Source organism: Chlorocebus sabaeus, chromosome 10, assembly GCF_047675955.1.
Source record: "Chlorocebus sabaeus isolate Y175 chromosome 10, mChlSab1.0.hap1, whole genome shotgun sequence".
NCBI lineage: Eukaryota > Metazoa > Chordata > Mammalia > Primates > Cercopithecidae > Chlorocebus > Chlorocebus sabaeus.
Window position 1 is genome coordinate 46,307,679 of NC_132913.1, and position 16,600 is coordinate 46,324,278.

The window sequence follows — 16,600 nt, forward strand, 5'->3', positions numbered from 1 at the left end:
AATACTTCATTCCTTTCTACTGCCCAATAATATTCCATTGTGTGGGCAAAGCACATTTTGTTGTCATCATTTGACGTACCTTTAGCTAGTACAAATGGCATTACTATGAGCATTTGGGTACAAGTTTTTGTGTGAACATATATTCCCGTAGGAGTAGAACTGCAGGGCCATGTAGTAACTCTGCCCTTAACCTTCTGAACAACTGCCAAACTGTTTTCCAAAATGGCTGCATCATTGCATGTGAGGGTTCCATCCAGTCTTACGAAGAATTCCGGATTTTCTGATGATAAGCCGGGACAGTGGGAACAGGAGGTGGGAGATAAGCCTGTCCGTCTCTCCTACGTCTGACCAGCTGACTGGCTGCTGTGCCGCGCACAGTTACTGTGTGTCACTAGCTAGATAAGATACCTGCAGAGCATGCTGCTGTTACAGGCTGGCTGTTTGTAATCTTGCCTCCTGACTTTAGAGATACCAAGCAACCAAATCATCTTTGTCTCATCCTTGTGCCAGTTAGAGGAAAATCATAAAACCCTTCGTCACAAGCCGTCCAGGTTTGAACATGTCAGAATCACCCACTTGACCAGCGAAGACAGCTGTAGTGACTTCACAGCAAGAGAGCAGCTTTTGTTTTTGTTAGGGTTTACATTCTCAAATCTGAGCTTACCCTTTTCTTCCTTGGCAGGCCAGACTGGACGTTCCCTCGCCTGTACTGAAATTACGTGTGTGTGTGTGTGTGTGTGTGTGTGTGTGTGTGTGTTTAAGGGAGGGGAAGGGACTGGCTCTTCCTCTAGGCATATTTGGGTCCTGGTAAGGACACACACTGTACATTCCAAGGCTTCGTTTGCATCTGGAAAACATTAGCCACACTCAGATCTTTCCCACTACAGGTCCCGTCAGGAAGCCCAAGTATGTGGAAAGCCCCAGAGTGCCTGGAGATGCAGTTATAATGCCATTCAGAGAAGTATCCAAGCCAACAGAGCCTGATGAGCATGGTAAGAACATGTTTTCAGTGATTTCCTCCCCCCCCCACCAAAGATTTTATACAATGACACTTCATTTCTGAATGAAACTTGAGTGCCCTTGCTGTACTGCTTTGCTGAGAATGTATTTGGGAGCTATTTTCCCCTCCGGCAGTTACAGAGATCTGTTTAGCTAACACACATTCTTGAAAATTGTACACCTGGTATAGAAAAGTGGGTACATATGCATTATTTAAGGATTGAGTCCTGTTTCCTCTGAATTTTGACCTACCAGGTCTTGGAGGATAGGAAGCGTCACCCAGTGGATTGCTTCCAAGATTTTGTTTTGTTTTTAATACTCTACTGCTTGAGAAAATTCAACAACAGGCTTTGGCTGAAAAGCTGAAACTTTAACTGGACAAAGCATGTAATTGCTAGCTTTAAAAAAAGCATTTAGTGTCTTTTGAAGGCTGCCTTTTTTTAACATGTAAAGTTTTTCTTTAGGGGATGTTGAAGTAGGAGCAAAAAATAATACAACTTGATGGGAATCTTTTTAAAGACATTTTATATGTATATATATTTTATACCTGGAAATATGTGTGACATTACAAATTTGTAGCATTTAACAGATGTATTCATAGTTGTTTATTTTTAAAAATCAATTCAAGAATTTACCTGTTTGTTCCTTACTGGGGAGTCCCCAACTCACATCTCTCTTGCCTTTAATTTGGGTGTTTTGAATTTCTACCCTGTTTTTCTGCAGAAACATGGGACTAGGAATCTTGTTGTATGTAAAGGGGCTTGCTTTATCCTCAGTGTGGACACAAGTTTATGTAGCAATGCTGAAAGAGAACTTGGGAAAGAGAACTCAACCATATTTTTACTTTGGCATATCTGGCACCCTCCTCTGCCTAATTGTGGGTGGTGGGAGATACAGACCCTTTATATTCTAACTCCTGTGTGTGCCTTTTGTGTTGCTGGTGCTGTGTGGCAGGGAGTGGGTAATAAGTAGGACATGGAAGGACAATATACTGGAGTGGTGGTAAAAAAAAAAAAAAATATATATATATATATATATGAGCTGAAAATGAGCTGTGAGGAAGAATCAGCAAAAGCTGAAAATTGGGAAGGGGAGTTTGGAACATGGGGAAGAGATGGGGCCAGGCACTGGGCACTCTGGGCAGGCAAGAGGTGCTGTTGCAGGTGCCCTGGCATGAGAAATGCCACCCTCTCTCTTTCTGTCCAGGCACTCATTGTGTGGTTGAGGGAAGAGGATTTGAGCTGAGGATTTGCACACACCAAATGTTGGTGAAGGTGGAGATTCCACAGTGGGATCTGGTTAGGACAGCCAGCTGCTGGTACATGAGGCCTCTCTTGATTGTGCATTCACGTGGGCAGGTGGTCTGTTCTCGGTCTCCTTGGTGTCCTGAAAGGAGAGTAAAATCTATCTGTAGTGAATATCAGTCATCAAATGTCTAAGCTGTCTGCCTGGCTCAGATTAAGCCTGCTACCTACCCCTTCCCTTCTTCCCCACCCACCAAAGCCTTTGTAGCCCTGGTCAATTATGCCCCTGGCATTTTGGCTGGCCTAGACTCCATTATGTAACCTCTTCCTCCCTGGCTGGGAGTATCGTTGAGGTTGTGTACAGGGATTGGGACCTCCTCCTCCTCCTGGTGTGGGAATAGGGGGAGAAAATTTGGATTTTTATTAGGCAATGAAAGGTTATAAATAGTTCCCATTGTTAACTTTTCTCCGTTGCTCAAGGCAGGATTGGCCACCTTTCTTGGCAAAAGGAAGTGTTCTTATGCTTGGTTGTGGGCTGAGCTAAATTTCAAATGCAGCAATTGGTCTTGCTGGAGTGGCCTGAACTTTGCATGTGTGCTCACTCCTGAGACCTGAGCTCTCTGATTCGGCATCTTGAGTCTCCATGGGGACCAAAATTATGAGATCTATGGGCTGCAAATACAGGACCAGACATTTGGGTTTTGCCTGAAATTAAGAAGCAGGGTATGTTTTCATTTTTGTTAGGTGTCTTGGGAGCAGGTGTAGTTGATGTCTGTGGGTGCATGGTCTTGCCTGAAGATAGCCATGATGTTGGTGGAAGCCGCAGCAGGGTGAGCTTTCTCTTGGTTGATGAGGAGAGGTGGCTGCCTAACAAAGTTGAACAGGACAATTAGTATAGATTGGTGTGTTTTGTAATCCCCATGGAGTCCCTTAAATTTCAGTGGGGCTAATTAAGTCTGCCTTATCAAAGTGTAAATTTTATCCAGATCACCGAACCCAAAGGAAACGACAGAGCCAACTAAAACTAATTGAGTTTGAGTGTTAGCCCGGGTGTGTGCAGATACATGATGGGTAAACCCTCATTTTTAGGATTTAATATCAGCATCATCACTTAAGTTTTACTTTAAAATGTGGTCTTCTGTTATCTGTATTTTCTTTGGACATTCTTGTTTAAATTTCTAAGACACTTTTCTGGGTGCTGTCAATAATAGCATGCCAGTATTCACCAGACTAACAGACTCCACTGAAAAGGCTCCTTGTGAAGTGCTTTTGAAATTTCCATGGACTCCTGAAATATCAAGTTATTCCTAAATGCTCAAAATACTCTTTCCTGCCTCACTTTTGCTTTGGTCATGTAGCTCCATCAACTCTTAATTCTTAGCTCTCTGGATTTTAAATCAAAGGAAAACAAAGCAAAGAACACTTTGAATTTGCTTATTTATAAGTAATTGCATTTATGTGTGATGCATGTTTCAGTCTTCTGGGAAGTATGGGTTCAATGATATAAGAAGATGAATTTTTTTTTGTAAGCAAATAACTTGTTTCTTAAAGTTTGCAAGCTGGGCACTGTAGCTCACACCTGTAATTCCAGTGATTCAGGGGACCGAGGTGGGAGGATTGCTTGAGACTGGGAGTTTGAGAATAGCCTGAGCAGCATAGTGAGACCTTGTCTCTTTAAAAAAGGAAGGAAGAAAGGAAGGACAGGAAGGAGTTTGCACTCACCTGGAAACATCTTTAGGAAAAAAACATTCTGTCTTAGTATGTTTAAATATATTTGGAACACAGCATTTTCTACTCTAGGAAAAATGGATGACATAATAAAATCATCAAACAAAATACAAAGCCCATTTTCCTGTCAAATGGTCCTAATAAGGTGTGTGTCAGAATCAGTTCTTAAAAATAAGCTTCCTATTGCTAAATCAACATATTGTTTAGGTGAAAACTCATTTACCCATAAAACAATATCTGCCTTAAGGGAAAAAAAGCCTTCAGATAAATTAGAGATTATTATTATAACAGGATCCACGCTTTATTTCTTTGATTTAGGGGCAACCATAATTTATTTAGGTTTGCATTAATATATCTCTAGCTACTTGGGCAAGCTTTGAGGAGGGGTGAGAAAGTTTTTAGTCTCATGAGTCATTGCTCTGTGAAGATCAATCTCAAAATATGATGAAACTTTTAATGATATCTTCATGTCAGTCAGTGATGAAACTTTTTTCCTGGCAATCTGACTAGCAAATAAAGCTAACACATATGAAAGAGCAGAATAATTCAATGTGAAACTATTGAATTTGGGAGGGAGGGGGTCTTTAGTTATATGCTTAAGTAAATATTTTGACACCTGATGTTTTTTATTACCATTTTAGATGGTCAAACAGATATAGAGGATTAAAGAGGTATAAAGAATAAAGAGGCTGGGTGTGGTGGCTTGCACTTATAATACCAGCACTTTGGGAGGCCAAGGCAGGAGGATTGCTTGAGCCTAGGAGTTTGATACCAGCCTGAACGACGTAGTGAGACCTCCACATCAACAAAAAGTCAAAAAATTAGCCAGGCATGGTGGTGTGCCTCTCTAGTCCCAGCTACTCAGGATGCTGAGGTGGGAGGGTTGCTTGAGCCAGGGAGGTGGAAGCTGCAGTTAGCCATGATCACACCATTACGCTGCAGCCTGGGAGACAGAGTGAGACCCTGTCTCAAAAAAAAAAAAAAAAAGGTGAAAAAAAGAGTATGGTTGAAGAAAATGCATAGTCATGTTTTATTTCTTAAAACCCTGTCTTTCCCAAGAGGTAACTTCAATCCTGCTTTAACTTTCAGCTTCTTAGAATGGCAATGCAACATTCAGCCAACGGTTGAATGAGGTTTTATGTGATGGAAGTGCAGAAAAGGGGATACCTGGTATGTGTGCATAAAAGAGAGGCTCTTGCAAGTAGAGTATCCATTCATTCTGCATTTCCTTGAATAAGTATTACGTTTCTGTGTTGTGAAAAACCACTATGCTAAATGCTATTTGAGATGGGTTATCAAGCATGGGCCCTGTCTTCATGGAGCCTTAGAGTCTGGCAGGGTATTAGAGACCTGTGTAAAGAGTGACTGTGATAAAGGAGGAAGTAATGACTAATCCAACCTGTGTGATGAGTTGGGAGTTCAGCAGATGGGGGTTTTTGTTTTTGTTTTTGTTTTTGTTTTGGGATGGAGCTTTACTCTTGTTGCCCAGACTGGAGTGCAGTGGCACAATCTCGGCTCTCTGCAACCTCCACCTCCCAGGTTCAAGCGACTCTTTTGCCTCAGCCACCCGAGTAGCTGGGATTACAGGCACCTGCCACCACACCTGGCCAATTTTTGTATTTTTAGTAGAGACAGGGTTTTGCCATGTTGGCCAGACTGGTCTCAAACTCCTGACCTCAGGTGACCACCCACCTCGGCCTCCCAAGGTGCCAGGATTACAGGTGTGAACCACTGTGCTTGGCCAGCAGATGGAGATTCTGAGCATGGAAAGACTTAATTGGAGATATGCCTTAAGATTTACCTGTTGTCGTAGTTCAGGCTGCTTAGTTTTTGCTATAAATACCATAAACTGAGTGGTTTATAAACAACAGTAATTTATTTCTTAGATTTGTGCAGGATGGAAAGTCCAAGATCAAGGTACTCTGCAGATTTGGGGTCTGGCAAAGGCCTACTTACTATTTCATAGACAGCCAGCCATCTTTTTGCTGTAACCTCATGTAGTGGAAGGGACAAACAAGCTCCCTCATTTATAAGGACACTAATCCCATTCATGAGACACAGACACAGACTATGGTACATGGCAACAGAGTAGGATGGAGTGGGACTGGAAAGAGACTAAGGTTAAGAATGATTAAAAAATTGTTTTAGTAGTTAAATGAGAGAATAAAGTCTCAAATTAGATCAGGTTCAGTGAAGAAGAGGTAGTGAATGGAAGATTCATGAGGAACTGCAAGGACCTGGGAACTGGAAGAGACAGAGACAACAACTCCATGCCTTTGAGACCACTGAAGGACGAGGGGCTGTCTGTTTTGGTTTGAGTTCAGTTTCAGGCGTGTAGACTTCGAAGTGTGGTGGAACATCTTGGCAAGTGTCCAGCCACCAGTTGGAAAATCATACTGGGTCTCAAGAAAGCTTGGGATATAAACTGATCAGCCATTTGCTTGGAGGTAATGCTATGAGACTAGGCAAGTTACACTAGGGAAACAGGTCATTGACAAAAGAGGGCTGAGAAACTGGCATTTCATTTGTGAGCTGGGACTAAGGTGCAAGGAGCACCAGCAAGAGGGACAGGAAAAGACGACATAAGACCACAGTATTCTGGTAATCATGGATGTTTCCCTCCGTGTGTCTCTTACAACAATTGCCACTTTCTCCCTTGCAGGACAGAGTGCTTGCAAGGCCGTAGATCTACAGGAAAATCAAAAGAGAAGGTGTACTACAAAAAAGGGAAAAGAAAAATTAATGTGCTTAACAGGGCTGTTTCAGGAGACTTATGAAAGTCTGTGAGTTGAAGTTATAGTTATGTGATAAGGAAATGGAATTGGTGAGGATAGAGAGCCCTCTTTTACCCCCAAGAAATTGAACAGATAAAGATGGGAGATCAGTTACTAGGATGAGAGATGTGTGCAGCTGTGGTTTTTATTTAACACAATTGTAGACTTAATTCAGAGGTTCTGATAGTGTAGGCTGTGGACTTCTAGGTGTCCCCAAGACACTTTCAGGGGTTTGTGATGTCAAAACTCTTTTTATGATAATACAAAACCCTTTTGTAATAATATTGAGAAGTTATTTACATTTCCCTTTGTTGACATTTGCACTGATGCTGCAAAGCAATTGTCAGTAAAACTTCTGATACCTTAGTATATGTCAAGGCACTGGCCACACTAGTAGTACTGGTGTTCTTCACTGCCACGTGCTGGCATCACAAATAATAATTCACTGAAGAATGTCCTTGACAAAGCACTAAAAGTAATGTTATTAAATCTTGACCCTTGGAGACCCATCTTTTTGATATTCTGTGTGATGACGTGGGAAGTCTGCATAAAGCCCTTCTGCGTGCTCTGAAGTCTGATGGTTGTCTCGAGGCAGAGCACTTGTATGATTGAATTGCAAGCTGAACTCGCTACTTTTAAAATGGAATATTGCTTTTATTTGAAAGAATGACTGACAAACCATGGTTATTCTGAAGTAGGTATTTGGCACATCTTTTCTTCAAAAGGAATGAAATTAGCTTGGCACTTCAATTAAAAAAAAAAAAAAAAAAAGAGGCCGGGCGCGGTGGCTCACACCTGTAATCCCACACTTTGGGAGGCTGAGGTGGCCATATGGCATGAGGTCAGGAGTTGGAGACCAGCCTGGCCAACATGGTAAAACCCTGTCTCTACTAAAAATACAAAACTAACTGGGCATGGTGGCAGGCGCCCGTAATCCCAGCTAAGGCAGGAGAATTGCTTGAACCCAGGAGTTGGAGGTTGCTGCGAGCCAAGATTGCACCACTGCACTCCAGCCTGGGCCACAGAGCAAGACTCTGTCCTCCCCCCACCAAAAAAAAAAAAAAACCCCTGGCAGGATTAGTTGCCAATGATAAAACTTGACATTTCAAATGAAAATCAGTTTTTTGGGGAAATTTTACATCAGTCACGTTGAGTTTGATGGTTTCCTAAGACTTTTCAATTGAGATCTCTGGTAATGTGATGTTTTGATAGTATGTGATAAAATTTGTCAACATTTGCAAAATCTGCAAAACCATGATTTTCCAAATGACCCAATGCATAATGTTACACAGTCTTGCATGGGTAAAAGATCCTTTTAAAGTATAAAACAGACCATTGGATCTTACTGTAACAGTATAAAAAAATTCATTGATGCAGATTAAGTCAACAGTGGAACTGACTTTTAAGAAATTGCCATTTGTTAGCCAGGCACAGTAGCTCATGCCTGTGATCCCAGCACTTGGGGAGGCTGAGGCAGGAGGATTGCTTGAGCCCCAGGAGTTCATAACCAGCCTGGGCAACATAGCGAGATCCCGTCTCAAAAAAAAAAGGGGGGAAATTGCTGATTGTCAAGTTTTGGCTAGGTGTCAAAGAAGAATATCCACAATTCACTAAAAAGATTCCTTTCTTTCCCAGTTACATATCTGTCTGAGGCTGCAGTTCTTCACATGCTTGAACCAAAAGAACTGATCCCCACAGATTGAATGCAGAAGCAGTTATGCAAATCCAGCTGTCCTCTATTTAATTGGACATTAACGTTTGTAAAATTGTAAAAACAATGCTATTCTTTTTAACTGATCTTTCAAATCAAAAGTGCTTTTTACCTATTTACCCATAAGTTTAAAATTAGTTTTTTAATTAAAATATTGTTAACATGAAGTTTTATAACCTGAAAATGAACTAACATACAGTTTAAAACTTCTTAGTTTTAATATCTAGCATGAGAAATATCAATAGACAAAACCCTCATAAGCCTGCAGTCCTCAGTTCTTATGAGTGAATTCTGAGACCAAAAAGCTTAAGAACCTACTGGCTTTAGAGGAAGGAAAAGAGAGGGAGAAAATAAAAATAGAGATGAGAAAATTGATTCAAACTCTGATAGTCCTCTAGACTTAAGAGGATGAAGACTGAGTTGAGTGATGGATGACTGAAGAAGAAAAGGCTAATTCAGGAGGTATTTTGAATGGAGAAATAGTAAGTTTGCAGATAATTTCAATATGGGGTGGATGACATGAAAATTTTGAAGGTAACCTGCATGATAACTGTTTCAGTATTGCAGTTACAATACTGCAGAAACAACAAACAACAGATTAATGACAGAAACAACAAATTAATGACAGAAACAGAGCAGGTCCATGGATGGATGTTCCTTTTTATTTTTATTTTTTTGAGACAGAGTCTTGTTCTGTCACTCAGACTGGAGTGCAGTGGCACAATCTTGGCTCACTGTGACCTCCGCTTCCTGGGTTCAGGTGAGTCTCCTGCCTCAACCTCCCGAGTAGCTGGGATTACAGGCATGTGCTACCATGCCCAGTTAGGTTTTTTGTATTTTTAGTAGAGACAGGGTTTCACCATGTTGGCCAGGCTGGTCTTGAACTCCTGATCCACTCGAACACCTGATCACTCAGGTGATCCATCTGCCTCGGCCTCCCAAAGTGCTGGGATTACAGGCGTGAGCCACCGCATCCAGCCAATGTTCCTTTTTAAATACGGTTTTTGGAAATCTAAGGAGGGAAGGAATGGTAATGGCTGAGAAGGAGCAGACAGAAACAGGGAAAATACTTGTAAGTAGGAGTCATGGAAGGCAAGAGGTTAAACGAGAAGCAGATCATGGATAGATAGAGGCAGAGGATTAATGTCAAACCAAGGGCCTGTCTCATTGAGCAGACTTGATTCACAAGTACTATCTTGGACACTTGGTATTAAGTCAGCTGTTCAAGGTCACATGGTGATAGGTCGTATGACAGTGAACTGATGAATGTCTTCAGTACTCAGTGTTCTTTAGAGTCTGAGGAGGACGAGAGTAGAGGAGAGACTCTTCTCTATGGAATGTATTTGGTCATCGCTAGGGACCTGCACTTCCCCACTGGCTTTAAACAAGAGAGAGTGATTGGAATGGAAAGTGAAAGCAATAAAGTGCAGGCCAAATGGGGATGGTTTGATTTGGTAAGCAGAAACAGGAGGGGGTTTGTTGTCCTGGAATAGTGAGTTTACAAAAACCTATCTGAGGCAGAAAAATTATGAACAGAAAGTTATGTAAGACATACAAGCACACTTGAAAATAGATATGAACTTGTGAAACCAGAAAATAATCACAAGGAAGTGTGGGCTCTTGGTGTTAAAGATGGTAGAGATAATGACCAATTCTATATCTTCTTGTGGTTTATAACCTGTTTCTCACACACAATGGTTTTGAGCCTCACAACTTGTAGGAAGTGGGTATGGCCACTTCTCTCACTAAGAAAGTACAGTTGCGAGAGGTTCAGTACCCAAAGGGGTCTGGACAGTGGTTAGCACTGAGAACACCCTGGCTTCCCAGACAGTGGCAGGAGATAAGAGGATGACTGTAGAGGGCACTGATGGTTTAAAGTTATGATGACAGTATTCGGGGAGCTGGTCAGTTTGTAGACTGCTCCTTAGCATTTGTGCCCCCAAATATGGTGACCAGGGGGTGAGTAGCTGAATAGAGGCAGCCAGAAGTGATTCAAGAACTTCCCTTTACCTTTCTCCATGCAGTCAGCCTTTCATGCTGTGTAATACTGAGGGTTCCATGAATGTGCTGCTGGGAGGAATATCGTTCTCCACTTGCCTAATGGATTCCTAGGGCATGCGAGGCCAATCATTCTCTCATCTCCAAATATAGCTATCATACAGTTGTCAGATATTTAAATCTGTGAAATGCAAAGTGAAGTCTTGTCTCCAGCCCTCATCCCACTGGTATTGGGTAATGTACACCCATTATTGATCAGTGATTTAATATTAACTACATGAATGAAAATAGACTTGCTATTTAGAGTGGTCCATTTGAATTTGACTTGGAGGTGCTTTTGTAGTAACTAGCTTAAAACCATCTGACTGTTCAGATCTTAGTATTTAGTGAACGGCTATGCAAGTAGACATGTATTTCCATTTCACAGGGTGTCCATGTGAGTTCCTAAGCAACTCATCTCTCCCAAGATGGCTCAGTGACACTTCTCCCAGGAGGTCCTTCTGCCAGAGTGAGAAGTTCAGTGAGAGAGGGCCCTGTGCATAAGGGAAGGTAGAGATTCAGACAGCTTCATGTAGATTAAGGAATTCAGACTGAAGAGGACCTTTTAAGGGGACGATCACTGGGATGACATTTTAGAAGACAATAATACGAAAAGACAGGTGGGGAAGCCTTTGGAAAAATACAATTTCAGTGCCTTAGTGGATATAAATATAAGTAAATAACGTTTGTCCATTCATCCCAATCCCGGATAAGGGTTTAGAACTTGGGTAGCAGCAAAGTCCAGGTTGTACAGTTAAGAGAATAGTTAATCATGAATTTGGGTGTCCCCTTTCCTTTTTTTTTTTTTTTTTTTTTTTTTTTGAGACAGAGTCTTGCTCTGTTGCCAAGGCTGGAGTGCAGTGGCACAATCTTGGCTCACTGCAACCTCCGCCTCCCAGATTCAAGTGATTCTCCTGCCTCAGCCTCCCGAGTAGCTGGGATTACAGGCGTCTACCACTACGCCCGGCTAATTTTTGTATTTTTAGTAGAGACAGGGTTTCAACCATGTTGGCCAGGCTGCTCTCGAACTTCTGACCTCAGGTGATCCACCCGCCTCGGCCTCCCGAAGTGCTGGGATTACAGGTGTGAGCCACCATGCCCAGCCTGGGTGTCCCTTTTCAACTCAACCATTAAAGCTGAAATCGCCACTGTTCCCCAGCTTATCTGAAGTGGGTTGGATGGTGAGTTGTTTCTGGATTAAAAAAAAATGAAACACTTGAGAACCTGGAGTATCTGTCTGCAGACACATTGTGGAGGCAGTGGCGAATGTGCTGGGGTGTGCGGTCCCCCTGCTGCACATAGGACCTGCACAGGATCAGGGTCCTCCTGCCAGTCCCGAGTGAGCTGCAGGCGTGGCCCTGTTTGTTGTCGAGGTGAATTCTGTGGAGCCAAGTTCCTGCAGCTGCTGTCTCTGCCTCCACAGCAGCTGCCAAACGGGAGTCGTTTCTGGCTGTCTCTCCAGAGTGTTTCAGGTTGAACCAGAAACTAGACGTTCTGGGGCATAATCACAATCGGGAGCAGTGTGGAGATTGTTTCGAAAGGGAAGCGGGGTGTGGAGTGGAGAAACTGCAGAGATCTGCCCCCTCACCCACTTCTTCCCCTTTCCATCTGCGTCCTGTTCCCTCCCTCCAGCCCAGCTGCCACCTGGGATAAAGTAGCTGCCCTGCCTGGGCCCGGGGCAGAGGTGGAGGGAGGGCAGTGCCATCCTGTTCTGAGGGCCCCACCCCTTGGTTGTGCCTCTGTGTGCTGATCTGGTTTGGTTGCCGCCCTCCTTCCCCAAATGCCCGGCTAGCTTGAGAATCAAAATGTGCTTTGAGGTAGGAAGGGACCTCCTGTAGAGCGGCTCTGGTATGTGGGCGACCCGCCCTGGGGTGGCTCCTTTTCCCTGTGTTGGCTTGGGGCCACTGCCACCTTCATGTTTGGCTCACATGGTCCAGAAGCATCAGGGCTCTTTTAACCCAGAAGAGTCAAGCCTTGGTTTCCTTACCCCTGCAGTTTTCCAGAGCAGCTGAAAAACATCCAGGCTGGCAAACCATTCTTCCTACTCCAAACATTAGGAGCTTTTACCAGTAAGCAAGGGGTGGGAAGCTGTTCCTTTCTTGAAGATGCTGCCAGCGTAGTTTCCCTTGTAGCTGCCATCCTGGGTGCATGACTTGCAAAACTGATATGTGAGTGAGAATAAGACAGATGGCCTTTGCAAAAGCTCTGCTTATTTTGCTTTTTGTGGTTCCTTACAAAAGACGAAGTGAGCATTGAACTTTGTTGGTGCTGTTGTAACTCAACGGCAGCATCACTGCGTTGTTTCCTCATTTTATTTTTCCTAAAACCTTTACCCATTATCTGCACATTTTCACATCTAAGCAAAATAGGTTCATATGAGTCTAGTTACCTAGACAATTAATAAAAAAGAGCTAAATGTTGAGTGACTATGTCATAGGTCACTTATTGTTAAGTTACAACTTTGTAAGCAGCTTGCTTTGTAAATTTTTCATCCCCTGATAGATAGATGCTGATTTTAGAAGGTGAGAGAAGTGTTAGAAGGATGTGAATATCATTTTATTTATTGGCCATAATTAAGTGCCTTTGGGCTTTTGGGGTACAGGGTTAACCTACAGCTCAACATTCCTTAAATCAAATCCAACTTAATTTAAGTACAAGAAACCAGATGACCAGCCTCAGGGAGAACCCAAGAAAAGCTGGGCTTTCCCAGCATTGCTGTGCAGCATTCTGAGAATATAGCATGATTTTTCTACATCTTTACATGCACAACAGTGGTACTGGGTCCTGTCTCTTGGGACAAGTTTCACTGTGATTTTAAATTTTTGTTTCAACGTGGATTCTCTACGATTGACCGTCAAGTCGAAATCCTGGTTTTGACTTTCACTACTGTGGGATGTGCACAGCAAGTTTTCCACCAAATTTTCCATGTCGTTCCCCTGGCTTGTTTAATGAGAGCTTGGATTGCAGTTTTACCCCAACACCTAAATAGCCTGGGTCTCTACCAGCATGCCACTAGGGTTTTACTTCATTTCAGCCTCCTGTGGGCATTGGATACCCTGTACTCTGTAAGGGTAACATGAAAGATAGGCCCTTTTCTTACCCAAGCTGATGTCTGAAGTACCTGTTTTCACATGACTTGGAATTAGGAATTGCCATCAGATAACCCTGGGCTCTTCTGATTCACCCTTTGCACTTGGAGTTTTTGTTTTACTGTTTCCTTAACCTGTCACAGTCCCTTAATTAGAATGTATCGCTAGAGGACAGGCTGCGTTGTCCAACTTTGTGCGCATTTTATAGAAACACACAAAATCACCAGACAAGCAGCTGTAGTGTGAACTCATCCAGATGCAATACTGAAATTCCCCAGAGGGGCATCTTCATTGTTTTCTTTCTTTGTTCCAGAAGCAAAGGCCGATAATGAACCGAGCTGTTCGCCGGCAGCTCAAGAACTGTTGACAAGGCTGGGATTTTTACTGGGAGAAGGGATCCCAAGTGCCACACACATAACCATTGAAGACAAAAATGAAACCATGGTAATACCCGAGGAAGACACTACATTGCATACCTCTTCAGAGGATGAACGAAGCAATAACCATCTTCTCCCTTTCCTTGAGCAGGGAAACCATTGTTCAGTTAAATGAGTTCTGGGCTGTTGTGTATTGAAATTTATTTCAACAGTTTGGTTCTGGGTTTTTGCAGTGGGGAGGTGGAAAAAAGCAGAAAGAAGCAGAACATAAGAAAATGTCCACATTAACCTTCTAGTCACCACCCAGAGAATAATGGCTACGTGAATTAAAGAGGCTAAAAGAATGCGTTCATAATGCTGCTAGTACTTTTACCTTTATAGCACCATTCTTCTCATCTGGTTGCTTTGGTATATGCTTTCCTGTGCTTTTTTAGCTGTTGAGATTTTGGAGAGTCAGTGGGGTGAGGAAAAGATTTATAGGAGATGAGGCAGAGACAAAATAAGGTGAGATCAAATGGTTCATCTATCAGGAGAGCACTTCCCCTCCAAGGGAGCAGCAGCATGCACCCTGCCACTTCCCAGATGTGATGTGATGTGTGTGTCTGAATAGCAATGCAGGATGGAGCTTCTACCCCTGGTGAAGGTCTCTGCGCTGCAAGGGAGGGTGTCATGCATTGATTGAGACTGCAGTGGTCACCAGTCTCCTTCCCCTGATTGCAGAGCCCATAAATCTTGAGGAATTGAATCAGGTTGCAGTGTTCGTGAAACATTACAAAAACAGACTTCCCAGGTTTTCTGTACAGAGGTCAAATAACCCATTTGTCTTCTGCAGACTTTAAATGAAAGGAAGTCTGCCTGTTTGCCATTTCTGTTTTACAAATGTGCATTCTCACTAAATTATTGCTAAGACTGACCTTTTAATAAAAAAGAAAATCACAAAGGAGGGGAACAGAACAAAGATACTGCTCTCTTAAAATTTGGAAGACCACGTATACATTTACATAGATAAAGCTCCATGAATCCATATCTATACACACATCTCTTTAGATTTTTTTTTAAAAACTTCCCTTTTCCTGTTCTTAGTTTTATTGTTTTAGCGTCAAAAACAAAAGCATGTGTCGAAGCATCCTGTGTAAGCCGTGCTAACTCCTCCTTCCGTTCGTCTTGCAGTGCACAGCTCTGAGTCAAGGCATCAGTCCTTGCTCCACACTAACAAGCAGCACCGCATCTCCTAGCACCGATAGCCCCTGCTCAACCTTGAATAGCTGTGTCAGCAAGACGGCAGCCAACAAAAGTCCCTGTGAGACCATTAGCAGCCCTAGTTCCACCCTGGAAAGCAAGGACAGTGGAATTATAGGTAAGAAGCACACTGCTCGGTAATGTAATGGCTCAAAGCTCGTCAACCAGAGCACTCACCAGGCACTTCCTCAGAGGGTTTTAGTGTGGTCTGTGAAGGACAGTCTGCCAGCGCCTGCTCTGTTCTTTGCAGGCAGCACTGACTCCATGTGTAGCTGAGAGAATTAAGCATTGGCTTTTACATTCCTTGATGTTTACTTTATAACACTCAGCTCATCTGTTAAAAAAAAAAATTCCAGATCAGATCTGGTCTGTGAAATTACAAAAATCTTTGCTCTTCTATATTCAGTTCCATTTGTTGGGCATCAGGTCCCACTGGGGCACACAGCAGAGCAATGAAATTCCTGCATATTAAGACGTCGTCTTAGCCCAATCTCAAGGTCACTTATTTTCCTGATGATAGCTCAGGCGTGTGTTCTCTAGAGTTTCTTATCATGGGATCTGACTGCATTTTGAGGCCAGAATTTTCTAAGGATGACCTCCCTGAGCCCCCACACCCATGCAATAAGTGTGGTTGTCCTGAAGCCTGGGGGTCAGGAGACATGGGTTCCAGTCCTGACTCTTAGGCCAATTTGCCAGGTGACTTGAGCAACATTGAATTTACCTTTTTTGCACACTTTCTTTCTCTAGAAAATTAAGAAATTTAAGGATTTTGATTAATCCAGTAGTTTTCAGTCCCAGGTTTATATTAGAATCATCCGTGGAATTTAAGAGTCTTTATTTTTACATGCCATCTCAGACAGACTGCATTTATGTTTCTGCAGCTGGGCTCCAGTGTCTTTGTGACTCAGGTCTCCAGCTTGGTGCCTTTCAGATAAAGATGGGTGGGACCCCTGGAGGGGATTGTTCAGACCTTCCTCTGTTCCAAGATTATACTGCAGTTTCGCACGGAGCTCTTCTGTGAAAGATTTAACTCCCCTTTTGCTGAGTCCCCATTCCACATGTCTTTGAGGGATAGTTTGTTTTATTGTGAACTGAATGCTTCCACGTTAATATGTAATCAAATGGAATGAACGACATTTGAGCTCCTTATTTTCTTTAGTCACCTGAGATTTATTTCAAGTGTAATTTGGAAAACCAGACAGCAGGTTCATCCAGTTTGCGTTTTGGGGATTGCCCCAGAAGGTCAGTGAGATTCCTGTGATTGGATTGTGGGCTCTTTGGTATAGACCTCACTATAGCTTCGTGAGGGGCCCCTCAGCTTAAGGAAGGTGATTCATAATTTTCATAATCTGATTCATAATTTTCAATTGAATCAGAATCTTTAGTGGATTTTTGTTTTATT

General features: G+C 42.7%; 1 protein-coding gene across 11 annotated transcripts in view; it reads left to right on the forward strand.

Annotated features, from left to right (window-relative positions):
• TANC1 (tetratricopeptide repeat, ankyrin repeat and coiled-coil containing 1) overlaps positions 1–16,600 on the forward strand; it is a 264,487-nt gene that overhangs the window by 166,542 nt on the left and 81,345 nt on the right. For 8 of the 11 annotated variants that reach the window (XM_038002078.2, XM_038002080.2, XM_073019716.1 and 5 more), the window contains 3 exons: positions 888–992; positions 13,896–14,026; positions 15,130–15,316. In XM_038002078.2, the coding sequence (XP_037858006.1) occupies positions 888–992; positions 13,896–14,026; positions 15,130–15,316 (423 nt within the window). The remainder of the gene's footprint in view (positions 1–887; positions 993–13,895; positions 14,027–15,129; positions 15,317–16,600) is intronic. The other 3 variants (XM_038002079.2, XM_038002081.2, XM_038002082.2) reach the window with 2 other exon arrangements.